General features: G+C 37.2%; 2 protein-coding genes across 2 annotated transcripts; both read left to right on the plus strand.

The window, feature by feature from the left end:
• Nucleotides 1–16,232: 16,232 nt before the first annotated feature.
• LOC142344095 (pre-mRNA-splicing factor SPF27-like) lies at nt 16,233–17,313 on the plus strand. Its single transcript, XM_075395580.1, has one exon. It carries the CDS (start codon nt 16,235–16,237, stop codon nt 17,159–17,161), a length of 927 nt encoding a protein of 308 aa, XP_075251695.1. The 5' UTR covers nt 16,233–16,234; the 3' UTR covers nt 17,162–17,313.
• Nucleotides 17,314–17,676: 363 nt separating this feature from the next.
• LOC142344701 (centlein-like) lies at nt 17,677–24,322 on the plus strand. The gene is made up of 3 exons (XM_075396568.1): nt 17,677–17,978; nt 20,285–20,515; nt 20,647–24,322. The coding sequence occupies exons 1-3, from the start codon at nt 17,775–17,777 to the stop codon at nt 23,902–23,904; spliced, it is 3,693 nt and encodes a 1,230-aa protein (XP_075252683.1). The 5' UTR covers nt 17,677–17,774; the 3' UTR covers nt 23,905–24,322.
• The last annotated feature ends 2,612 nt before the right edge of the window (nt 24,323–26,934 follow it).

Below are 26,934 nucleotides of genomic sequence, written 5' to 3' on the forward strand. Positions count from 1 at the left end.
TTTGAAAATTTCCGAGTTAATCGGTCTTCAAGGGCCAATGAATTCTTTCAGGCCTTGCAGATCTAATACTGCACCAATTTCAGAAACAAATTTTGGTTTTGAACATATTTTTGAAATAGGTATATTTAATGGGGTCAAATTTTGCCTTAGGGGTAAAAGCTTCCAAGTTTTATCAAGGATTATATATTTGTTTAGTTGTATTGTTTGTTTCTCAATTTTTTGAGATGATTTGGTTTGTGTTGTGGCTGGCATCGTTGAATTGATCTGCTTTTCATGTAGAGTAAATCTAAGTTTTTCATTCAATTCTTTGAATTGTATTTCAGGACTTGTCCTGCTATGTTTTTTTACTTCGTCGAATAAAAAAAATGTTTCGCTTTACCTCATTTTGCCGCCTTTTCAACATTTTGCGTGAAATCTTTTTGACTTCTCTAGGCTAGTTTCTCTTCTCTCATTCTGCTAAAAGTGATTTTGAACAGCAGTTGCTCAGCAAAGCAATTCAAAACGAACAGAGTTATTACAAAAATGGATGTCAGAAATAGAAACGGGATAAACTCATAAAGCCCAATTTTAGATGCCCGCTATTTGAACGTCGTTCCTATAAGTATTAGTTACCTCTCTCTAATGCTTATTGATATTGATAGTAGCCCCTGTAGCCTCTCTCTAAGAAACAGAAGTACGTTATGTTCAACTACGAAATGCCATCAAAATAAATCGGACTCAAAAAAATGTTTTTGTACAAAAATCTTTTTTTTTTCAATATCTTCTGTTATTTCAATCCCAATCATGCTTATTGGAATCAACGGCGGCTTTTTTCCGGCAATCTGCCGGGTATGTTTAAACAGCTGCTAGACCCCAGCAGAGCGATTATTGGCCCTTTCTTGGTTTTTACAATTCAAACAATTTGAATTGTATTGGTGCGCTTTTTTTGCTACTCGACGGGGCGTAATGGTTTTCTGTTTGTTTTGTAAGTGAGCGAGCAAAAGAGCGCAAGGTTAGGGTTTAAATAAAGTTTTAAAAAATTTTGATGAACAAATTTTAGGAGCCGAGAAAAGAAGGTAGTTATTTTGTTCGTACCTTCTTTTGAAGCAGAGCGAGAAATGAAGATGAAAAATTGTTTTCTAAGTGAGCAAAATTTGCTCACGTTCGGCCATTTGAATCTGCTTGTTTGGTCTCAAACTTTTTTTGTCTTGAAGGTATGGACTGAAATAATGAAATTCAGGTTGTTTTTTATTTGTTTTTTTTTTGGTATTTAAAGAGAGTTAAGCTAATTTGAATCTTTTGAACTATTTTACAAATTTTTGGTCTAATTTTGCCCCCATTGTATTGCTTTCTTGCATTTTTTGCTAACTGAATCGAAGGATTTGATACGTAGAATTTTCAATGCCAGAATGAATAAAGTGTTTATTGGAATAAAGCAAATTTTTTCATGAAATTCGACAAAGTTCAGAAGTTTGTGACTGTTCTTTCTGAATTCCTGTTTTTTCAGAAGTAGGTTTGTTTGTGAGCTTATTAAAGCTTGTTGATAGTGTGTGGACCAATAACTTAAACTGCATCAATCATTTAATTGTTTGCGTGCGTTCTTGTACTACATGAAAAAATGATTTACTGTTTCCAATTTTCTAGTTGCATTTACATTTTGGCTAAGTTTTTAAATTGCTTCTAACGAAATTTGTAGAGATTGTTTTCGTCTTGCGGTATTTTGCACAGTTGTTACAACCGTGATAGAGTTTCGGCATTTTTACAATTCTTGTCCAAACCCCACTCTTGCCAAGTCTTCTTTGATTTCTTTTTCTTCTAGGCTCTTCTCCCTCTCACCTGTTTGATACACATATCTCAAGTTCATTTAAAAAAGTTGTATAGTGGTTGAAAGTGCGAACAGAAAAAGAACAAAGATAGCCAATAGCAGTGCGAAGTCTTGCTATTTTCTTTTGTTTCTTTGATGATACATTCGTTTCCTACAATATGTTCTACACGTAACGAAGACCAGGGCTTGCGACCTCATTCTTTCTTAATACTCACCTGATTTAAAGAAAAGAGACAGAACAGTAGTATAACGTGAGCAGATCAGAGGGGGGTAAAAAGACGTACCTATGTATAAAGATTACGTATAGCCCATTTTCCCTCAAATCCCAAAGACGTACCTCACAGCATGATACCCAAGCTGTTCACGCGAGGGGGATTAGCAAGATAATCCCTTAATATTAAATTAGGTCATTTACCCTTTCCCATATTACACTTTAAAAATTTAAATTTCCAAAAGTGTACCTCACAGCATGACACCCAAGGTGTTCACACGAGGGGGATTAGCAAGATAGTGCCTTAACAACAAATCAGTCAGGTCATTGACCCCCTACCATATTACACTTTACTAATGAGTCATCTGATCTGCTCAGATCAGAGGGGGGTAAAAAGACGTACCTATGTATAAAGATTACGTATAGCCCATTTTCCCTCAAATCCCAAAGACGTACCTCACAGCATGATACCCAAGCTGTTCACGCGAGGGGGATTAGCAAGATAATCCCTTGATATTAAATTAGGTCATTTACCCTTTCCCATATTACACTTTAAAAATGTAAATTTCCAAAAGTGTACCTCACAGCATAACACCCAAGGTGTTCACACGATGGGGATTAGCAAGATAGTGCCTTAACAACAAATCAGTCAGGTCATTGACCCCCTACCATATTACACTTTACTAATGTCAATTTCCATGACGTACCTCACAGCTTGATACCCAAGCTGTTCACACGAAATGGATTAGCAGGATAATGTTTTAATATTAAATTAGGTAGGATGACTCATTTACAGTTACGTACGTTAGACGTGATTTTCAAAAATGAATCTCACAGCATGATACCCACGCTGTTCACACGAAAGGGATTAGCAAGATAGTGCCTTAACATCAAATCAGTAAGGTCATTGACCCCCTACCATATTATACTTTACTAATGTCAATTTCCAAAGACGTACCTCACAGCATGATAACCAAGCTTTTCACACGAATGGAATTAGCAGGATAATCCTTCAATAATAATTTAGGATGACTCATTTACAGTTACGTACGACTTTTCAAAAATGTACCTCACAGTATGATACCCAAGCTGTTCACACTAACGGGATTAGTAAGATAGTGTCTTAACAACAAATTAATAAGGTCATTTACCCACCCATTCCCATATTAACAAAAAAGTACAATTTTTTAATTTTTGATTTTACAGATTTTTTACAATTTTTAAATCAATTTTTTTGTTTTAAATAGTGTTTTACTGTGTCGTTTTAAACTGAAGTTCCAATTTTCCGATTTCAGAAAAAGTTGTATTATTGTTTTGGAAATGTACATTTCTTATTTTTTCAGCCAATCAAATAATCTGTCAGATCTGATTTGGGAATGTTGATGCTGAAAAACATTATCGATTCATTTTGTCTTTTGTCTTGGTTGAACATAAGTAGCCTAAAAAAAAATGCAAAATACTCCAATTCTTCCTTTACTTCCTTCTACATCTTTTCTCTCTACCCTGCATTCAGATTTAGATTACGTTCCTATCACGGAAGCATCAATATTTAAAACGGTAGTAACCGATAACAATTTGGAATTATCTTTTGAGGTGGATTGCACTAGAGTAACAATTAAAACTCAGACAACTAGCTTGACACTTCCGAAGGATTTGTGGAGAACTTTAGAGGCAGCTAGACATCATGACCTCCACCTAGCCGAAGAAAAAGTCAACAATTCATTGCTTTCTCTCCAAACTTATTTTCAAACCATTGAAAGAATTCGAAAAGAACAAGGGTTTCACCCGTTGAAAGACAGCAAAGGTATTATGTTCCCGTACTCTCGTGACATAAATCACTACGGTGTTTGGTGGTTAGAAGACATGTTCTCCAAGCATGCTGACTCATTTTCTAAAAAACCAGAAGCCTTCAATCTGCCCGATTTCAAAGACCTTATTCTTCCTCCGATCCAGGAAAATGACAATGATGAGAGTCAATCATCTCATCAAAATATTCTTTCTCGAACTATAGGTGTTCTCCAATAGAATAGTGAGATAACTCGCTTTTTTTCGATGCTAAATTCACCCTCACGTGACTAAATATAGAAAACTCATCTTTGGCATCACGTGATGTTACTAAAAATAGAAGTGACATAACTATTACGTCATGACGCACGCTCTATTTTCATTGGTTACGAATTATTTTATAACATCTCATTGGATACGAAGTTTATTTTTCGCTACTGTTCTCGTTCTTACTTAAATTTCTTTGGTTCAAGATATCAAGCCCTTTCTTGAAGACAATTCATTCATTTGTTTCTTTCCACTTTCAATATTCAGTTACCCTTGTATACCCAACTTTTCTACTTTTTTTTCTCTCATTTTTACTTACTGATGGATCAAAGCTCAGTCTCACCTAATTCCAAAAAACAATTCTCCTTTCCCATCCGCAAACGAAATTACAAGGGAAAACCAGTTGTTCCCTCTCCACAGTTTGATTACCACAATGAGAGCATGTTTTCTCTATTTAAAGACATGAACGATAAAGACAACACCGACTCAAAACCAAATGAGGAGAACGATGGAAGAAACAACTGTTGGTCCTTTCAAGAATACGGTAACCGGAAGTTTCAAATCAGCATCCCAGAGGAAACAATCAACACAAACTCTAACTGGACTCACTTGAAAGTATTTCGCGAAAATGTGGAAACTGAATATATTCTGCATCAATTTCTGATGCTATCGGCCAGAGAATTGAAGCTTGTTATTGAAAAGATACCTGAGATGATAAAAGAAGCGCTACTGTTCGAACTTACTGTAGGTACTGCGAAGCTGGTGATTGACGAAACTGTGTTCCAACCAACTGATGTTGAGGAAAAAGCAAAATTTGATGTGTTCTGGGAGGTGAGTGAGACTGCTCGACGGAAGGTGTCTGTGACTAGAATATTTTTCCAAGATGATCCGAATCGATGTTATTTCACAATCAAGCTGTTCACACGAGGGACTGAAAAGGACAGTTTTAGAAGGAAATGCTTTCTTTCGGTCAGAATTGGCGAGCTGGAGAAACTACACAGAATGAGCGATGAAATTATTTCAGTGCTGAACAAAGTCAAAAACCAAAAAAGATCGCAACGTGCATAAAAGTAATTGAAAATTTTTATATTGTATGTTGTGATGTTTGTCTTTAATCACTTTTTAAAATTTAATGTTCCAGTACAGTTGCTTGATATGAACATTGAGGAAATTGTAGCGTTTGATATGAACATTGAGGAAATTGTAGCGTTGGAGAAAGAAATCATTAAACTTTTTGTTGGAAATACAAAACGCAAAAATTATTTTTTGGCTGTCTGTCGAAGCTTGGACGAAAGTGTAGATCTGAATAAAATCAACAGAGAAACTCCGTTTGGGGGACAGCTTTTATCAAAATGTGTTCGAAAAAGAACGAACTCAATTTCCCGAAAAAATTATGGCTAGATCAAGGAAAAGAGTTTTTCGGAGATATGGCCAATTTCTGCGAGGATGTGGGAGTCAAATATTATCACACTTATAGTGAAACAAAAGTAGCTTTTGGCGAGAGAGCTATACGAACCCTGAAAAACTTAATTTACCGCTACCTGGAGGAAAAGGACACATTATCTTACATCAAAGACCTGCAAATGTTTGTTGACATCATCAACTCTAGAATAAATCGAAGTATTGGTTTGGCACCCAAAAATGTAGTAAATGCTGACTTTTTGACTGTCATGTACAAGCGGATGAAAATACGAAAAAACAAGAAGCCTAATTTTAAAGTAGGTGATAAAGTTCGGTTGGTATTAGTAGGGCACAATTTTCAAAAAGGATATAAGCCTCACTATACACATGAAATTTTCCTAATTCGAAAAATAAACACTTTGGCTCCTTTCCCGACTTACTTTGTTGTTGATCAGAAAGGAGAAAACATTGATGGAATCTTTTACGAGCAAGAATTGTCAAAAGTTAAATAATCATTTTTCAATTAGTCGCACTAGAAAATGGACGGTTACAGTCTGCCTTATTTTAAAGGAGTTCCTCGTCAGAGAGGGCGTGGCTTTGGAGCCTTGGCTAGAACAGTCGCTAGAACAACTCTCCCAATTCTCAAGAAATACGTTTTACCTGCAGCAAAAAATTGGACGAGATGTAATCAAGTCAGCCATTCCCGAAATTGGAGGTGTTTTATCAGGACAGACTTCAATTAAAAGAGCAGTAAAGAAGACTGCGAAATCAACAATACGAAAACAAGTTGGTGGTGGTATGAAAAAGAGGAAAAACACGAGACAAAGTATCGTTCGGCAAAAAATTCGGAAAGACTTTCTTAAGAACCTTGACTAATCATTTTCCCAAACAAACGTCACAGTGTACAGTCAAACATCATGAATTCGTTTTATCTTGAATTAGTATCCAACGCTTCCTCTCAAGTTTATCCTCAAAATACAATGGCTTCATTCACTAATTTTCTTCCCGACAAAATTGAACTGGATGGATCTTGGGAAGTAGCTTTAGTCGTAGTATCATATCCCGGTATATGTTATAACGTTGAAGGAGGATTGATGACCTTTCACTATGATGAGAAATTTAAGCATGTCTTTGCCATTCCACCAGCAGTTTTTAACTCTATGGATGAATTTGTAAAGAGTCTTACAGATATTCCCAAAAAAGCACGACATCCCAAAAACTTAGATCCTCAATTTTCCATCAACATCGACAAAAAAAGTCGAAGACTAACTTTTTGCAATAGAGAATCTCAAAATGTATCATTCAGCAAAAGTTTGGCTGCTAACTTGGGCGTTGAAGCTGACAAACCTGTTATGCCTTATTCGAAAAGATCATACAACACCAAGTCCTGGGCAACGGCAGATCTCCCTTTTGATATTACTGGAACACATACAGTTTTACTCTACTTGGATATAGTTGAACCCAATTCAGTCGGTGATGTGAAATGTCCTCTTCTACGCTCCTTTCCATTCAAACACCGAGAGTTCCATAATGATGAAATTAAGAGATCGCAAGTTCTGAGTTATCGCAGTTTCGAACACTTGAGATTCCATAAAGTAATCAAATCGAACTTCCACAGTATCCATGTAGAATTAAGAAACGTTGCTGGACACCTTGTTCCCTTCTTCCCTATTGGTCAAGTTCAACTTACTTTATTATTCCAGAAAAAATCTTGATCATTTCCTCAATTATCATTATAAAAAACGGTCGGCTAAAATGAATTCCTTATCTCACTCTATGCTCGACTTTTTTGGGAAAACTCCAATTTTAGACCCAATTCTTTGGTCCAATGAACAACAAATATTTCCAACAAATTCCTTAAACGAGTCAACAATCGAATTTCAATTGGAAACTGATCGTAATATTTTCACTGACTTGCGATCTACTCGATTATTCGTCAGAGGAAGGGTTATTAAAGGCGATCGAACACGTTTGGATAATGCCGAAGAAACATTATTGGTAAACAATGCTCATTCACTTTTCTCTAATTGCGAAGTCTATCTAAACAATGAACAAGTTCACAGTGCCAATTCTCTTTATGCTCATCAAGCTTTTGTTTCTGCTGAGTTTTCAGGTACAAAAGGAACGAAGGAAAGCTTGTCTCAATGTCAAGGATATCGATACGAGATTGAGCCAAACGATTTTACTAAAAGACCGTTTACAGATGTTGTTTTTCAAAAAGATAAAGATGAGTTTACTTTTTACGGTCCGTTGGCAATAGGTCTATTTGCTTGTGAAACTTTACTTCTCCCAAATGTCAACCTCAGACTGAAATTGATCCGGTCTTCTCCAGCGTTCTATATGATCGATACTGGTGGGCTGAACTCTGAGGCTATAATTTTGGAAGCTTGCCTTTTTACTAGACAGGTAGCAATCTCAGATAACTGGATGAGAAGTTTCAAAAGCAGACTGCTTCGAGAACCTGCCATATTTTACTATAATGAAGAACTTCCAAAGACGTTTATTATTCCCGCAGGACAGAACCAGTGTATACAAGAAAATATATTTTCAAACAAACCAATTCGAATGATTGATATTGCTATGAATCTGAATAATGAGTTCAGTGGAACATACAACACGAATCCGTTCCATTTTCGTAAATTTGGTCTTCAGCAAGTTAAAATTGTGCGTGGGAATCAAACTATAGTCAACTTGAAAACAGAAAATCACGTGAGAGCTTATGCTGAAACAATGAAAGCACTCAAATTTGATGATGACGGTCCTAACATTCAATACAAGGATTTCGAAAACCATTTTCATTTGTTTTTCGATCTTACTTCAACACAGGAGGCCAATGTCGAAATGCATTTTCCTGATGTAGTTGGAGCAGGAATTCGTTTAGAGCTCTACTTTTCTATCAATTTGACCAATACTGTAGAATTATTTGTTAGTGGTGAACGTATAAGTTCAATTGCAATTGATAAGGAGGGACCAGTCACCAAAAATGGATAACCAACAACTCTTATATGTTGTCAACAGGTTCCCACACCTAAAGTTCAAATACCTCGGTTCCTTCCCTGCAGATCTTCGACCAAAAAATTTACCTACAAACACGTTTTGTATAATCAACATAGATCCATCTACTCAACCGGGCTCCCACTGGATTTTGCTTGCGAATAAGAATGGAAAGTTGTTCTACGGTGATTCGATGGGAGAAGTTTTGGAAAAATATGGCATCAGGACAAAAGCAAACTTTGGTTCATTAGTACAGGAGAAACTCCAAGATTCAGAATTGTGTGGTTTATATGCTATTTATTTTGCACATGTGTTTTTCTAAAGTATCGTCTAAATATTTAAATGATTTTCATATATTGAAGTTCTTTGCTGATGTTTTGTGAGTTTTGAAAACCAAAATCTTTAAATGTTTAAACAGTCATCCGTAAAATGTTGCAAATGGTTTTCAAAATTTTAAGGTTTTGTAAATTTTGTATTTAATTGTATTTGTATTTGTATCTAATTCATTTATTTTAAAAAAAAGGTCTTTTGTTGAAAAGTGATTTTGGTAGGAAAACTGTGAATTAAAGTAAAGAGGCGATTTAAATATAAGATTAATGAAAATGAGTTATAAATTTGAAGGAGTAGTGTGAATACCATCTTCACAGACTTTACGCTTTGGATAAAAATATGAAAGTCCCACTTTCTTTAGTTCATAGGTACAAACTTTCTTGTTGTCAACAACTCTGAAGCCACGATTTGTTGAATAAACTCGCTCCTCATTGAACAGAACTTTTCTATACTTGTTTAGGGGCTCCTCAATGTTGCTCTTGTTGAGTCCTTTACTTGATAGCTTAACTGTGTCTGTTTCCTCATCGTAGCAGCAGTACGTCTTTGAACAAAGAGTAATCATTTCAGAGCATCTAAATTCTTCCTTAAAAAGTCCAGGAGTTCTCTTGTCAAAGGCAGCATGTTTTCTGCAACATTCTCGTGGGAAGAAATTGCTGCTAGAGTTTGCTGCAAAGTTATCGTTGCAGTCGCTCTGTCTCATCCAGTACCACACTGATCGCATTTCTGGTCGAATGATGTCTTCAATTTTTTCCTCGCTAAGGGCCATATAGAGACTGTCAGTATCCATTTCAATGAGTTCGTACATGTTCTTATCACAGAAAGGGGTGAAGAAGTTGTATTTAAGTTGTAACATGGTGAGTTTGGCGTACTGGAGGATGAAGAAGCCTACAATTATTGGTTCCTTATGCTCGATGCGTGTCTTGCTCATTTCTACCTCATATATCTGCTCTGGTAGCTCATTCATAGTCTTGAAAAATCTATTGTTAATAAATTTGTACACCTGTGATCCTTTCACGTACTTGGTGTTCGTATGTCGACTACGGTCCATGATCTGATATCCATACGAACTGTTTCCAATCAGCTTTATTGTCTCCGCAACGACTGTTGACTCCTTATTCTGGTCTCCTTCGCGGCGGGCATCGACAACATTTTGAACAAAAGTCTCAAAGCAGCGCCGGGGAGTGTATTGAAGAAACCAGAAGACGTCTTTTAGGATCACACCTTTTTCTAGATAAAATAACAAAAGTGGTGTAATAACTGGTCCTCGTTCAAGCTTGAAACTGGAAATGAGCATTTTTCTGGGTCTGGGTAGTAATTTGTTGCGTTCTGCAAACTCTTTCATACGGTCCCCAATATCATCTCGTCCCACTTCACAATTCTTGAAAATTGAAGGAAAGTCTTCAAAGTATGGATACATTTCCTCTGGAACTTCAAGACTACAATCGACGACACCAGACATTTCTCCACGTTTAATTTTCTCAATGAGCGAGTTTTTGTTCATCGATGGTTGGAAGGGATAATTTGACTTGAGAAAGTTTTTAACCCCATTTGTGTTTTCGCTCCTCCACTTCTTCCATTGACACTCCCAGATCTCTTCAACTTTCAACCCCAATCCCTTCAGGTACTCTCTTCTATCATTGTCACGTTCTCGTCTCATCAATCCGCTTTCAATGTCCGCGAAGAGAAGTCGTTTTTCCTCTTGACATGGACAAAAATGAAAGAAGCAACCCATCGATTCAAAAACTGTGTTGCAATGACTACAAAACCCATCAACTAAATAAGGACCGAGCTTCTTTTGTTTCTTGTGTGTGAACTGGGTTTGGATTTTACAATTGGGGTGAACCTGTTGGAAGTAGTCCATGACCTGCTGTTCAAAGTAGCTTCTCCAGTTCCTGTTCGGATGAAATTTTGCAGTCTCTTCATTGTACTCCCATTTTGTATAGGGTCCTGTTGGCATCTCTTTTGTCAGGGAAAAGGGTACAACTGACTGGCATCTATTCCCACAATTGACTTGCAAACATTTTCAGACTCTCTGATCTTTGTTTCCCCGACTTTTGCATAACGTGTAAAGATAATTGAGGGTCCCCCAGTTAGCCACTTTCGAATGTAATCATCATAGTCTTTGTCCATTTCACAAAATGGAAAGAAAGCTGCATCTGTTGAGGAATGGAGAAACCTGTTTGCCAAGTTGGGAAGAGTGAAACCCAATTTTAACATGTCTACTTGTCTTGAGTGGTAAAAATCAATCATTTTTCTCATAGCCTCAAGTGTAGGTTCGACATCTTTGTTATTGTACCACCTGACGAAATCGCGAAACGTCTGCATTCCATCTCTTTTCCAAATATTTTGGAGCTCCAAGTAATTTTCTTCAGCATTTTGTGGACTTGAGTCGCATCTTCTTCAAAATTGCTTCCTCTTGCATTCCACTGTTTTTCATTTGCATGAATTTCTCATACTCGACCCCAAGTACGTTGTGGTTTTTCAGCTTGCTCCAGAAACTATCTATTGGAGGTAGCTGGGTCACATTCAAATTTTCAGCACTGTCAAACCACTCATATGGGAAGAATCCTTTTTCTTCACTTGCTCCATATGCTTTGAGGAAGTTATCCAGAGTTGTAGCTCCTCCCAGGAAGTTCAAAATGTCGAGAAATTGCAAGCCAAGAAAGTTCATTCCAATATATTTGTTACCCATTCGAATCACTTTGGGAACAACGTTTCTTTCTATTCAGAGATGATGCAAAAGATATTCTTTTATCAGGTTTAAATCATACCGAGAGCTGTTGAAACCAAAAACAGGTATGGTACTGTAATAGTTTTCAAAATCTTGTCTGAATTTTGATATCACCCTGAGCTCGCTTCTCAGTCTCCTAATTTCAAGATCTTCGTCTTCCTCCTCTTCGGGTTCAGCTTCGTTGTCAAAAAAGTCTTCCGCTCCGGTGGGTACCTGCTTGTCTTTCACTGGAACCAATTGTCGAAGAGCCCAATATTTTTCCTCCAATTCCAGTACGAAGTAATTTAGTTTTTCCCTCATTAGAAGCGTGCTCTTTTCCGCTATATATGTTAAGCTGGATATAAACTCACGAATTAGTTGATTTGGATCTTCGTTGCAAATGAATATGGGCTCATCAAGTAGGTTGGAAGCTATCGACACGCTAATGGGAACATGTTTTCCAATCGATGAAGTCAAATCTGTGTTTTTGAGTGTACTGTCGGGGACTGTTATAGACTCAAAGTCGAATACGATAAGCTGAGAAAACAATCTCAGCTCTTGCGGAACATTAATATTTATATCTTCCAATCGTTCGAAAATAGTTTCAGATAACTGATAGGCTCCTGTTGGATATTTGTGTTGCGTGTTTTCCGAGCAGTTTTGCATGTGCCGCAATAAGTTAAAGGATCTGTCGAAAAACTGATCGCATACGTAGCACCGGAACTTTTTGAGGAACTTGTTGATGTCTGCTGTCCAACAAATGTGATTTCCATATCTAAGTAATGAAGTTGTCTTTGAACGTTTCATCGAGGAGCGACGAGTAAGTTCAGCAAACATTTCAGCTTGTTCCTCAATAAATATGGAGTAAATCTGAATATTTCTGTCAACTATAGCCTCAAGAACAGGAATATCGTCCTCATGTATTCCTGGAAAGGTTTCGTCATCTCTCCTTGTTGCTGAGAGGAACGTCTGCAACAGTTCCATTGTATTTTGTTGCAACTCATTGCTGCCATGTAATTCGTAGGCCATGCACGGAACATACACAAATTGTCTTGGTAGGGCTTTTTATCGCAATCCGAAACAAAACACTTAACGTGCTTGTTCTTGAGCAGAACAGACGGAATGTTTTGAGCGATACAGCCTAGAGGAACGCCACTGAGGAGAAATACAAAGAAAGTGACATTTGTAACGCAATAAAACTTCCATTTTGTGTCTGGACGTTGATTGATTAGGTTTGGTAGAATTTCATTATCTCTCAGCATTGATTTGATGAAATTGAGATCTGAGTAATCAGAGAGAACCAAAGGATTTAAAAATATGGGGTTATTATCTGCTGCGTAGTAGTAGCGAAACTCTTCAGGATTTTGCATACTCTGCAGCACGAATCCAAACGAAATATTGATTTTAGCTGAACTGGGTAACTCGTTGTAACATCAATCCAATTTTTCTATCACTGTTTCATGACTGATCTCATTATTTTGAAGTTGTGAACCTTCTTTCTGGACAATTCAAGAACCGAGTCACGCAAATGTTGAACCGTTTGTAGTTCACTATGAAGAGCGGGAGAGTCTCCATAGATAGATAATTCAACGTCATCGTAAGCCACTGGAACAGAATGCTGGTGATTGTTTCGTTTATGATGAAGAAGTTGATAATATGTGGAGAACGTTGAATTGCAGCTGCCGCATGAAAACTTCTTCTTTTGAATAAGAGATGGTACATGTTTAGAAACAATGTGACGCTGCAGCTTCTGGTCGTCTGGAAATGACTGGGAGCATTGTTGACATCTTTTTGCGTGAAGCTTCTGATGTCTGCTCATATTGGATTTCAAAATAAGCTTATCGCAAGAACTGCAAAGTTCCTTTTGGTCCGACTTTCGAGGCATCTCTGAAAATAAATTAAATTGTAAGATTAGAAGTGAGAAACGAGGAGTACAAAAAAATTGTTAAAATGGAATTTGCGATGGAATAAAATATTTGTCAGAAGTTGGAATGATTATTATACTCAACTGCACTCAATTCTGTAAATCTGAAAAATGAAAACAAAACGGAAATAATATATCCTTTATCAAATATGACGTAGTTATGACGACATAATGACGTAATTGCGACATAAAAATGACGCAACTATGACGACATAATGACGTAATTGCGACGACAAAATGACGTAACTATGACGACATAATGACGTATTGTGACAAAAGGACGTAATTATGACGTCAGAATGACGTAATTGTGACAACAAAATGACGTCATTTTGACGACACTATGACGTAATTGTGACGACAGCATGACGTCATTTTGACGACACTATGACGTAATTGTGACGACAGAATGACGTAAATATGATGCCATTATGACGTAATTATGTCAAAACTATGACCTAATTGTGACGTACTATGATGTAATTGTGATGTTAGGATTAATTATGACTATAAAATAGTGACTAATTTATTTTCAATGGTTGTTTAAATTCAAAAATTGGGTAGATTCCTAACTGAAAAACAGGTTTTTATAAAAGCAAACTTACCAGTTTCTTTTTTGAATTTAAAGGTGAAGTGAAGTGTTGCAATATCTACTATAGGGGTAAGTTTTGGCTGGGTAAAATGGTCCAGTTTAAATACAGGAACAGAGGAAGATTTCTATTAATTAAATTTGTTTGCTTACCCATTAAACACTGCAAGTTTTCAACTTGAAACTGTCAACAAGGGGAAACAAACAAAGACTATCTGAAAAAAAAGATAAATTAAACTAATTTCGGTCAACTGATTTTTAGAAGTTGTTTGAAATAATGAATAGGAGTAGAGGCTTGGGAATAGGAGTAGTGGCTTAATAAAAACAAACTCACCAGTTTGTTTTTGGATTTGGAAGCGAAGTAAAGTGTTGCAATATCTACTATTTGGCGATATTTTGGCTGGATAAAATGGTCCAGTTTAAATACAGGAACAAAGGAAAAATTGTATTAGTTGAAATTGTTTGCTTACCCGCTTCAACACTGCAAGTGTTCAACTTGAAACTCTTCTTGCTGCAAGGAGAAAGAAACAAAGACTATCTGAAAAAATAATAAATTAAACGAGAATTTTGACCAACTGCTTTCTAGAAGTTGATTGAAATAATGAATAGTAGTGGCTAATATATGAGCAAGCCAAACTAATTTGTTATTGAGGGATTATCTTGCTAATCCCTTTCGTAAGAACAGCTTGGGTATCATGCTGTGCGGTACATTTTTGAAAATCACGTAAGTCGTACATAACTGTGAGTCATCATATCTAATTTAATATTTAAACATTTTATAGCTAATCCCCTTCGTGTGAACAGCTTGGGTATCCTGCTGAGGTACATTTTTGAAAATCACGTAAAACGTACGTAAGTGTAAATGTTCATCTTATCTAATTTAATATTAAAACATTACCTAGCTAATGTCCTTTGAGTGAACAGCTTGGGTATCATGCTGTGAGGTACGTCTTTGGGATTTGAGGGAAAATGGGCTGTACGTAATCTTTATACATAGGTACGTCTTTTTACCCCCCTCTGATCTGAGCAGATCAGATGACTCATTAGTAAAGTGTAATATGTTAGGGGGTCAATGACCTGACTGATTTGTTGTTAAGGCACTATCTTGCTAATCCCCCTCGTGTGAACACCTTGGTTGTCATGCTGTGAGGTACACTTTTGGAAATTTACATTTTTAAAGTGTAATATGGGAAAGGGTAAATGACCTAATTTAATATTAAGGGATTATCTTGCTAATCCCCCTCGCTTGAACAGCTTGGGTATCATGCTGTGAGGTACGTCTTTGGGATTTGAGGGAAAATGGGCTATACGTAATCTTTATATACATAGGTACGTCTTTTTACCCCCCTCTGATCTGCTCACGTTATACTACTCAGAACCATTCGCTTAGATCATTAAAATAAATGTAGTTCAGTGCTGCGCGTGGTTTGCTTTCAGTTTTTTTATGGTTCAGGTCGGCGTAGCACTTCTATTTGAACACTTCTTAATTTTGTTACTTTCTGTTTTTGAAGTCAAAACTAACGTTCGTTTTATTATTTTTTAATAATAAAACGTTAAATAATTTTAACCGTTTGTTCTCCTTGTCTGATTCCAACTTCGAAACATGATTATTTCATTAGAGCGCCGGAAAATTACGTCTATATTTGCTTCGAATTGAATTTCTAATGTATTTAAATGAAAAGCTAAACGCATGTGCCATCTTACTTAGCGCGGTCCGCTGTCACATTATCAGAAATTAGTGCGTCGGTTCGAAACCCAACCTGTTGAAATTGGATTCCTTTTTGTTATCTTGCGATGATTTGAAAATTAGAAGAACGTAACGATGAAACAGATTAACTTCGATCGCAAAAGACAAATAGTGCAGTGGGCTATTACCGCGCAACATTACCGCACACAAGGGGTTCGAGTCGGATCCACAAACATCGAACTTTTAAAATTCTCAGTTTTAGTCGTCTAACAATGCATCAGACCTACCTAAAGAAATTGAAACTTGCCTGTCACACCAAGTCTACGAGGCTAGCCAATTAATCAAGCCATTGTCATCAAAAATTCAGTTCCAACAAGAACTATTTTCTCAATGTTACTTTTAACCTCACTTTTTTAATGTGTGTTATACTTGTTTCACCGAATGGTTGTACATAAATTGTACATATGTGCTTAGATAGTTGCGTTCAATTATCAAAAGAAGTCATGAATATGTCAACAAATTTCAGAAGTAAATGACGAGCCAGCTTTCTTTGCCTGCTCCTTCCAATGTTACAATTGGTCAACTTGTGTCGGATAGAAATCTAATCGATGCGTTGCCGTACATTGATAAGGAATATGAACTACCGGGAGTTCGCGATGCAGCTTTGGCGCTGATTGAAGAAGAGTGTCGACGTTATCGTCCTACTAAAAACTACCTGGATTACTTACCACTAGAACTGAATTTGTTCGAAACAGAAACTATGAGGGTCGAGTTTGAACGAATTGCGGCTCGACAACCTATGGAAATGCTAAGTATGAAACGATACGAATTACCAGCACCCGCTGCTGGTCAGAAAAATGACATAACTGCATGGAACGAGTGTGTTGATAACAGTTTAGCCCAATTAGAACATATGGGAAGCAGAATTGAAAATTTAGAGCTGCTTGAAAAATATGGCTCGAATGCTTGGAAAACACAAAATGAAATGATTTCTAAATTGGTAGAACAAGCGCAAAAACAGTTGAGTGCTTTGAAAAGAGATATTCAAGAAACCAATTGGCAACGTAAATCTGACCAGATGGCTGTAAGTACACAACTGTTATCTGCAAATGACGAATGGAATCACTTAGTGCATAAGAATTTTGACATCGAAGCAGCATGTTTAAGATTGAATCAAGAAATCACGCTTCTGGAAGAAGAATATTCTAGAATTTCAGCATTGGTGACTCCAACAGAAGTAAGGAAACGAAAAGTGCTGGAAACTCAAAATCAGCAGCAGTCGTTTTTTGAAGGGGGTATTGAAATAAATGGGCATTCAGAGTCTTCCATCGGTGCTAATATTGAAGGGGCGGGCAGTAACGGCGGCAGCAACTCGGATGATGAGAACAGGCCACCAGTTGAGAAAGTTCAGAAAACTGATAACAGTGTTGATAGTAATGATGATCAAATGGAAAGCTAATTTTCTTTTGTAAAGAGCAATATTGAAAATAATGTCCGACAATGCATCAAGGTGTATTGAATTTGGTGTATATTTGTCATTAAGTGTGTTCGGATAGTTTATGAGTGATGTGCAAAACAAACTACCGGTTGGAATAAAATATACGGTTTGTAGATTTCTGAAGTGTCGGATAGAAACCGATGGTTGCTCTTAAACGCGCTCACTTCCCCCACAGAAGTAATATTTATTTTGTGGTTTCACGTTATTTCAATTCTTGGGTTCCAGAGTAATTAAATCTCTGCTCTGCAGCACAGAAATGGTGGAAAAAATGTTACATATTTTACACTTTCGTGCAAATGAAAGCTTTAAAGGTCTAGGTCGCATCTCTTACTTTCAAGCCATCTTATTTTTACGCAATTAGCAGGGAGGTAATAATGCGATGCAGGCAGATGAGATACATTCGACTTAATAACTGGTCTATACATTTTAAGCATCGTTTTATCCGTCGAATACGTTTTATTAAGCTGTAAACTTTTTTATTAAGGGGTTTATGACAAGTGCAGAAACACATGTGAAGGAAACAAATGCTTAGCACAGTTGATTTTCATAATTTGGGATTTTTGAGAGATAGTGAATGCTGAGTGACAGTTCGGTCGAGGTGACTCGTCTGTCGAGTGAGAACTCTCGCTTGAAGGAGGAGTTGGCCCAGTGTGAGAAGGACAAGGAGTTCGTCTGGTCTCTCTGGAAGCGACTTCAGACTGCTAATCCAGATGTGACCTCAGCTGTCACTGATGTCCAGAAACATGAAAAGGCCAAACAGGAAGACAGGGATAACAAGGTACGAGATCAGAGGATCAATTCACATTACTCGTATGGCGTTTTAAAAATGGAGTAGGGTTTTTAGTTGAATGGTTTTGAATTTTGGATGCTGACAGCTTGCTTCTAAGGTTGCTTGCAAATCTTGAATTTACGAGAACGTTCTTGATGAAGTTGGTTTAGAATCATTTTCGTGTTTTTGTTGTGGCAGCCCACAAGTCAAGGTAATGCTCATTACATTATTGACGATAGAAGCTAATCTGATGAGAACACCAAGGATGCTCTTGAACGTCGAAAGCGAATTTTCGCTCTACGTCATCTGCATCTGTTTCTCAAAATTTCACGTTAAAACTTCAGACAAAGTTTAGCAATTAGTCATCCTGATCTTTTACGCAATTTTTCACTTGATCGATATTTCGTCTCACGTTTTAATTCTAATTCTTTCCTCTAAAAACTCTTCTTTCCAAAATTTTGAATTCAACCTCTGGCTTTCCTTAGATTTAGCTTTTTTTTATATTTATCGTCTTTCTAGTCCTTACTGAGGCATTTTTTATAAAAACCTTGACTTTTAAAAACCAAATTTTGTCAAATCTTCTCTAAAAAATTTGCCAAATCTAGTTATTAAAGCAAAATTTTGAAAAGCCAGACCCTCATTGAAACTGCTCTTTAAACTGAGCCAAATCGATAGGCTTTTATCCTGAGGCCAAAATGACAGCAGATGAAACAACACAAGGTGAAGGCGATTTTATTGAGGAAAACAAGTTCAAATTCCAATCCCAAATTCCTATGACTAATTGTTGTTTCTATCGACCCAAGACCATCACAAGTACAGTTTACGAGAGGAATAGGATCAAGAATATCAGAGAACTGAAATCAAAGCCGAATTTTTTCAGCCAGAGGACCTTGCTTCTAGAGAAGAGAAAGCCTAATGTTGCCTGCTAACCTAAAGCGAGCCTTTCAAAATAGCACCGTAAATTATAGAAACACACATGCAATGCCTAAAACCAAACCAACTTTTCTTATCGTGAACGTTCAACACGGCATTAGTGAAGATGAGATAACAGCTAAGCTTTCGAACAACAACGCAATTACTTTTAGCGAAGGCGCAAGAATAACAAGTCGAGCAACTGGGCAAACAACAAAGTTAATACGAGTTATAATGGAATCCAGTAATCAGCGGGGTTAAGATAGGTTGGCTGTTTACTTCCGTGAAGCAATCCTAGACCCACCTCATGTAATTCAGTGTTTCAAATGCCAGAAGTTTAATACAATTCGTTGTCTACGCTGCTCGCAAGAGCATATTGTTAAAGAATGCGCCATACAAAGAAATTGTCAAAAGCTCAAACTGTTGGGATCTCATGCGACAATGTATCGCGATCGTCCGTCCTATTGGCAAACGGTAGCAGATGCACAGAAGCTAAATGGAAGCCAATTTTCTGCTGTTGAAAACCGCAAGCAAACAGAAGACGCACTGAACTGAAAAATTGCTGTTCTACTAGCTGACGTTTTGAGCAGAACAGTTGTTAATACCATGTCCTACAGTGATATAGTGAATGTTTCAATTGATCGTTGAATCCTTAGCCAGCGCAGTATCCAGGTAAGGAAGATCTGCATCAGTACAGCATCAATCTGGTGGAACGGATTCACAAATCCTTAGAAGGTTTATTCATCAACAGAAAACATTTTCCCTGCGGTACAGACACAAAAATTGGTATAACTGAAAAGGAGAAAGCGAAGAGAACTCAAAAGTGCTAATAGCGATGACATTAGATCTCTAAGAAGTGAGATAAATTACCTCCAGAAAGAAGTAAAACTGACAATCAGATGACAAAAGAAGAAAATTGAAAAGAAAATTGAAAATTGTAAACAGCAAAGGTTTTTGAATCGCCTTCGCAGATCATGAAAGTGAGATGTTCGAACAAATGCATATGCATAGCGACACCTTGAAAGCCACGCATTAGTTTCATCAAAAAATGCTGAGCACACTTATAAAATTGAAAATTGCCGGCTATGTTTAAATTACAGTATTTAAAAAGGCTCATGAGTGTTATTGCAAATGCTATTTTTGCCGGCAGTTCAAAAAAGTCCCGTTAATGAATATTCATTAAAAGTGGCTTTTTCTTTTTGTCAAAAGTTCCAATCATATCTTAAACGTAAATTTTGAACAGATTGCATAGTTACAGTTGTCAAGTCCCAAAATGTCAAATCTATTTTATGTTATAAATATTTGTCTTTATGATAGAGAATTGAGGTAAGTTTGAGGTTGAGAGGAGTTGAGCGTCCTTGTTTTGAATATGAGTTTGAGCGAATGTTGATGTTGTGTAATAGGTACTTGCTGTACTTGAGACAAAGGATAGTCTCATCCGTGAGTTGGAATGCCAAATGTCGAGGTTGAACGGGGAACTGGATGCCAAGAGTGAGGAGAATGAACGACTGACTCATTTCAAGCACCAGTTAGAGGCTGACAATAATGCCATCACGGAGAGGGTGAGGGAGATAGAATTACTCGTGAGTGACAGGGAACACGCGTCGAATTTGAAACACCAGAACACTAATCAGGTATAACTTAACTTTCCTTGTCAGAAGAAATGCTCAAGTTATTTGACCTGTAGTTGTTCACGAAAAATAGTAGCTGAACTCTTTAAGTGACTTATAAGAAAATTTATAGTCTACATGGAGTCATTTTATAGGCTCTTCAAGAATTGCAACAGCAGTCAGTCGGGTTCCGAGCGCGCTGCGATGCTTTAATATGCGAGGTCGAAACTCTGCGCACTACAAATTTGGAACTGAGCAGCAGAAATGGGTTCCTCTCCAGGAAAGTTAACGAACTGGAGGAGGATTTGCGAAAGAGGAGCTTTGAGCTGGATAAGCTTTCCGTGGAGCATCGCCAAAGCATGGAAGAGCGCATGAATCTCGAATTGAGGCTGAAATCTCAATGCAATGAGTCAATGACTGCAACTCAGGAGTTGAACCGATTCTCTGAAGAAAATCAGATTCTAAAAGATAATTTAACGACTTTGCAGAAAAGTTTTGATAAGCTCGCGATTGATAACCGACGTCAAACAGAACTGATTCGTCAACTTCAAAACTTACAGAAGGATACTGAAGGTGTAATGAAAAACCAAGAGGACGTCTACAATACGGAGAAGAAGAACTATCAATCAATGTATTACGAGACCTCCACAAAGCTCAAGGAATCAGTAAGCGAAGAACAAAAGCTGCGATTAGAGTGCGAGCAACTAAAAACTGATCTTGTCTCTGAGAATTCTTCGTTGCGAAGCCAGGTCAGAAGTTTGGAAGCTCAAATGAAGGATTTGATGCCTAAGAGAACTGTAGTTGGAAATGAGCTGTGTGACGTATATCCCGACTGTACTATTAAGTTGACCACATACGAAAATGAGATTCAGCTACTCCAGTCGAAGTTGAACGAGCGAAACAGAACCATACAGTCCTTAGAACTGAAAGAAATGAATGCTAGGAATCGCAGTGCAGATCGGAAGCGTTCAAATAGTAATCCTAAATCTGGAAACTCAAGAACTAGATCGTTATCGCCCTTGGCTACAAACAGAAACGCATTAGATCTCGCAAGAAAATTTTCTGTGTCTGAAAAGAAGACTGAGAGTCTGGCGAGTAAGTTGAAGGCGACTGAAAGTGAGCTTTTAGAGGTCAAAAAGGCACATGATCGAAGGTTGTCAAGGTTTAAGAGTTTGCAACAGGAAATGATTCTACTTCGAGAGCAGCTGCAAACATATGAACGTGAATCGGAAGCAGGAGTTCGAAATCTGAACGAAGTTCTCAAATCTCCAAAAGAGAAACTAGTGAAGCAAATTGATAGAATGAAGAATGAGAATAGATGTTTGACAGATCAGAAGATACAACTTCAAGAAACGGTTGATCGTTTGAGAGTTGAGCGTGCTAGAGACTCAGCACTGTTGAATGAGTTGCAGCAAACTCTAGCGGACGAGATAGAAAACAAGAATAGTGACGATGAAATAAAACGGTGGATGAGCGAATGTCGAAAGCTGGAATCCAAAGTTTTGGACCTGAAAGAAGAGTTGATAATTTCCGACCAGGCTAAAGATGCTTTAGCCAAAGAGTGTAACAGGTTGACTGAGGTCTCAGAAGCATTGAAAGTGTCATTGCAAGCTCAAAAGTCAACTGAAACTAACGACAAAGCTTCAAAGGTTGCTAATAAAAAACCATCCAAGTCCAAAATGGGAAAGACTGGATCTGTTAAGTCAAAGACCTCAAGTAGGCAAAGTAGGTTACGTAACAATCTATCTTTATTACGCAACATAAATGAGAAAGCCTCGTTGTCCAATGGAGGTGAAGATTCTGATCAGTACGAAGAAATCATGGGAAGTGATTACGAGGAGTCAGACACATTCCAAACTGTCAATTCGTCGTTGAGTCTCGGACAGCGAATCAAAGAAGTTGCCAAAGCAAACAAGAAAATTGAGCGAGCATCAAAACGCGTTGTGAATAAAACGTCATCAACTCAGACTGACATTGATCTCTCAAATGCGACGACTTTAGCGCATCTTGTAGGAATTATGTCCAACTCTAATACACCTCGAGATGTGACCACCGATGATGGAGGAACTATCGAATCGTCTTCGTACACAGTGGCAACAATGACCTCCAAAGCGAAATCGAGAAATAGTTTTGACCTTTCGCTCAATTTCAAACCGGACATTGACCAAACTGTAAAGAAACAGAAAGCCTCGAGTAACTCATCGGGTGCAAGTTACAAGTCGAAACAGACTATCAAGAATTTGAAGCTAGAAGTTTCGGCTTTGTCTGAAAAATGTGATAATTTAACTGAGCAAAATGTGGTGCTGAAGTCAGCTAAAACTTCATTGCAGAATACAATCGATAGTTTGTACGCTCAGGTAGATAAACTGCAAAATGAGCAGCAGAATATAAACTCAAAGCTGAGATGCGCCAAGATGAAGGAGCAAAAATGGTCGCTGGAAGTTGAGAAGTTGGAAAAGGTCAAAGTTGAATTGGAAGCAAAAGCTGAAAGTCAAAAGACTTCCAAAAATGATTCGGAAATGAAAAGTTTAGAAACAAGATTGAGAAATGCGCAAAGTGAAGGAAATCGTTTGAAACAAGAAGTCAAATCGATAACAGAAGAGCGTGATCAAAAAGAAAACGACACCAAAAATATGCAGGACAAAATAATGCGTCTCGAACGAGACATTGCTCAGAAGCGGTCTCTAATCGAGAATCTTCGATTCAAGATCAAGACTTTCGAGGATAATGTTAAAGTTGATCTCAGACAACAGAATGACTTAGACGCTAAAACTCAAGCGTTGAAAGAAACCGCTGAGTCGGCTAAGCGAACAATTGAAAACCTTCGAACCCAGTTAACACATTACAAAAGCATAAATGTCGAAGCCATACAGAAAGTTGAGAAGCTGGAAAAGCAACTTAGAAGTATGGAAACGAAAAAACACGAGTACGAGAACTTTGCCAATGAAATGGAAAATGTTGCCACCTCTCAGCTGGAGGGATTAGCGATGCAAAGCGAAGCTGCGATTGAAAGGTTACAGAGTCAACTTAAAGACGCCGGAATAATTGTCAAAGAATTCATCACATTGTTTCGCTCATTTGCGAATGAATTAGTCTCAAAAATGTCGAAACAATCGCGCGAGCTTGCAACCAAAAAGCTGGAAAATAATAAAAGCAAGTACTCACAAGGCATGTTAGCTGCAAGGTCAAAGGCTGCTGAGATTCTAGACTTATCCACAGATGACATAGATGAGATTATGACTCCAAATGATAGTGGAATCGAGATCTATTCCAAAACCGAGGCGTACAGATCCAGAGTTGAAGAGATATTAAACTCCAAGGCTCCCTTCGCCGGTGAAATGATGAATTTGCTCTTAGAAGTTCTGTCCGAGTATTCGCGTGTCACTGCGGAAACGGTATTGTTGAAAAACTAGTCACAAAAATGTATTGCTGAAAAATGTGAAAGCTTAATGTATGTTTACTGTGTCGACTTCCCAGTTACCTAGGACACACACACCACCATTTACATTTAATATATCAGCACGCTACTGGTTCTTCAATTCTAATTTCATATGGAAAATTGAAGTTTTCGCCTTAATCTTTGCGCTGTGTCACATTTTTCTAGTACTTAAACTCATCTGTATGTACGCTTGCCAAAGACTGCTTCATCGTATTATCCGGATCTAACCGGCATCAATACTATTTCATCGTCCCGAATTCATTGATTAGAAGTAGCTTGATTTTGTAAGATTGATTTATTGCATTGCAGGTTTGTACAGTTTGTACATAGTTTTGACTGAAAAATAGTGTAAATATGTTCTGTCCAATTTAGTATTTCTGTTGTTTTCATAATTCTTCAGTTTTTTTAGTTAGTGTTTAATAGCCGCGTCAGCAATTCCAGGCGGCTATTATTGCGCTCCTAATTTTTTTTACAATTCAAAGAATTTGAATTGTATTGGGGGGCTTTTTTCTAAGATCTGTTCACACATTTTCATGATTTTTGAAGTCAAATTGGAGTAGTGATTTTGGTCACGCCGAAACAGGAAATGGAGCGAAAAAGCGAGTGGTTTTGTGGCGTGAAATTTTTCCGCTCTAATTTTAAAGTAAAGTGAGTGAGAAAACGGTGTTTGAACAAAAATTCGTTTTCTCGCTAATGGCTTTTTGTTCACATGCGGCAATTACACTCTGATTTATACTGTTTTTTCAATTGTTGGATCGAATTATTTTCTAAATGGTTCTGCCAATCCATTGATAGTTCATTTTAGACCTAGTGTTTTTGTTTGAACCAAATTTTCATTTCTCGCTAATGGTTTTTCGTTCACATGCGGCATTTTTACATTGGTTTTCTGTTTTTTTTTTTCGTTTTTTTATCTGATTGTTTTAGAAATTGTTTTCGCAATTCACTGATAGGCCGTTCTAGGTCTAGTTTTTTGTTTAGTTAATGAAAATTCTTTGAATTGTACGTCAGGACTTGTCCTGCCATGTTTTACTTCGTCTAACAGATTTTTGTTTTGTCTTACCCTGACTTTTTCAATGACTCAGTGGCTTCTACTGCTTTGCAATTAAAATTTCTCTGCGTGACGTCATTTCTGCTTTTACCTAGGACACACACACCACCATTTACATTTAATATATCAGCACGCTACTGGTTCTTCAATTCTAATTTCATATGGAAAATTGAAGTTTTCGCCTTAATCTTTGCGCTGTGTCACATTTTTCTAGTACTTAAACTTATCTGTATGTACGCTTGCCAAAGACTGCTTCATCGTATTATCCGGATCTAACCGGCATCAATACTATTTCATCGTCCCGAATTCATTGATTAGAAGTAGCTTGATTTTGTAAGATTGATTTATTGCATTGCAGGTTTGTACAGTTTGTACATAGTTTTGACTGAAAAATAGTGTAAATATGTTCTGTCCAATTTAGTATTTCTGTTGTTTTCATAATTCTTCAGTTTTTTAGTTAGTGTTTAATAGCCGCGTCAGCAATTCCAGGCGGCTATTATTGCGCTCCTAATTTTTTTTACAATTCAAAGAATTTGAATTGTATTGGGGGGCTTTTTTCTAAGATCTGTTCACACATTTTCATGATTTTTGAAGTCAAATTGGAGTAGTGATTTTGGTCACGCCGAAACAGGAAATGGAGCGAAAAAGCGAGTGGTTTTGTGGCGTGAAATTTTTCCGCTCTAATTTTAAAGTAAAGTGAGTGAGAAAACGGTGTTTGAACAAAAATTCGTTTTCTCGCTAATGGCTTTTTGTTCACATGCGGCAATTACACTCTGATTTATACTGTTTTTTCAATTGTTGGATCGAATTATTTTCTAAATGGTTCTGCCAATCCATTGATAGTTCATTTTAGACCTAGTGTTTTTGTTTGAACCAAATTTTCATTTCTCGCTAATGGTTTTTCGTTCACATGCGGCATTTTTACATTGGTTTTCTGTTTTTTTTTTTCGTTTTTTTATCTGATTGTTTTAGAAATTGTTTTCGCAATTCACTGATAGGCCGTTCTAGGTCTAGTTTTTTGTTTAGTTAATGAAAATTCTTTGAATTGTACGTCAGGACTTGTCCTGCCATGTTTTACTTCGTCTAACAGATTTTTGTTTTGTCTTACCCTGACTTTTTCAATGACTCAGTGGCTTCTACTGCTTTGCAATTAAAATTTCTCTGCGTGACGTCATTTCTGCTTTTACGTCGAGTGTGTGCCTTACATCACTCAAAAAATTGATTTCCGAACTCACTTATAGAACTTTATTTTATGAACATTTACTAGTTAAAGATCAATAGTGTGCATCTAAGGAGTGCCAAACTTATATGCTCTAATTCTTGAGTATTAGTCTTGAGTTTTTGATTTTGAAAATTAATTTTGAAAAAGCTCTTATAGTGAATTTTCCTTATAGAACGTATGTGTATCATAAAAATGACAGTAGGTATCTAACCCAAAAAATCTAGTGGTCTACTAAAGGACGTTTGATCAATCTGCCAATCTTGTTTCTGTAGTTGTTTCAATTCATGGAAGGCCACAAGCGTCTATCGCGGCTATTTTCCGGCAATCTGCCGGCTATGTTTACTACAAGTAATCTGAAAACGTAGAGAGTGCTCGCTGTATTTTCCAAAGCTAATTTCCGGCTGGTTATGATCAGAACATGAAGGCTCGTGCGAGTCTGTGCTTAGCACATAATGTTCCAACATACCTCTATAGAAGGCCGAAGAAACTTCAGGTTATGTCAGAGAAATGTTTCAGATTATCCGAAAGCAAGTTGTTTCTTACTTCAGTCAACGAAACACAAAACCTATTACACACACACACAAAATCACTCACACCCACCCACACACACATGCACACGGACATACATAAACTCAAACACCGACACCAAGAATCGGTAATTTCTCAGAACTCTCGTTTCGTCACGATCCATTTAAGTCTTTAGCCTCTTTATTTAGGATACGAGGTGTGAACTT

Source organism: Convolutriloba macropyga, chromosome 8 (genome assembly GCF_964194025.1).
Source record: "Convolutriloba macropyga chromosome 8, txConMacr16.3, whole genome shotgun sequence".
NCBI lineage: Eukaryota > Metazoa > Xenacoelomorpha > Acoela > Convolutidae > Convolutriloba > Convolutriloba macropyga.

Excerpts from the sequence above, each read along its gene's own strand:
- LOC142344095 (XM_075395580.1), top strand. The coding sequence starts at position 16,235 with ATGACGAGCCAGCTTTCTTTGCCTGCTCCTTCCAATGTTACAATTGGT.
- LOC142344701 (XM_075396568.1), top strand. The coding sequence starts at position 17,775 with ATGCTGAGTGACAGTTCGGTCGAGGTGACTCGTCTGTCGAGTGAGAAC. Across the intron at positions 17,979-20,284 it reads AGGAAGACAGGGATAACAAG|GTACTTGCTGTACTTGAGAC; the intron begins GTACGAGATCAG and ends GTTGTGTAATAG. Across the intron at positions 20,516-20,646 it reads AACACCAGAACACTAATCAG|GCTCTTCAAGAATTGCAACA; the intron begins GTATAACTTAAC and ends GTCATTTTATAG.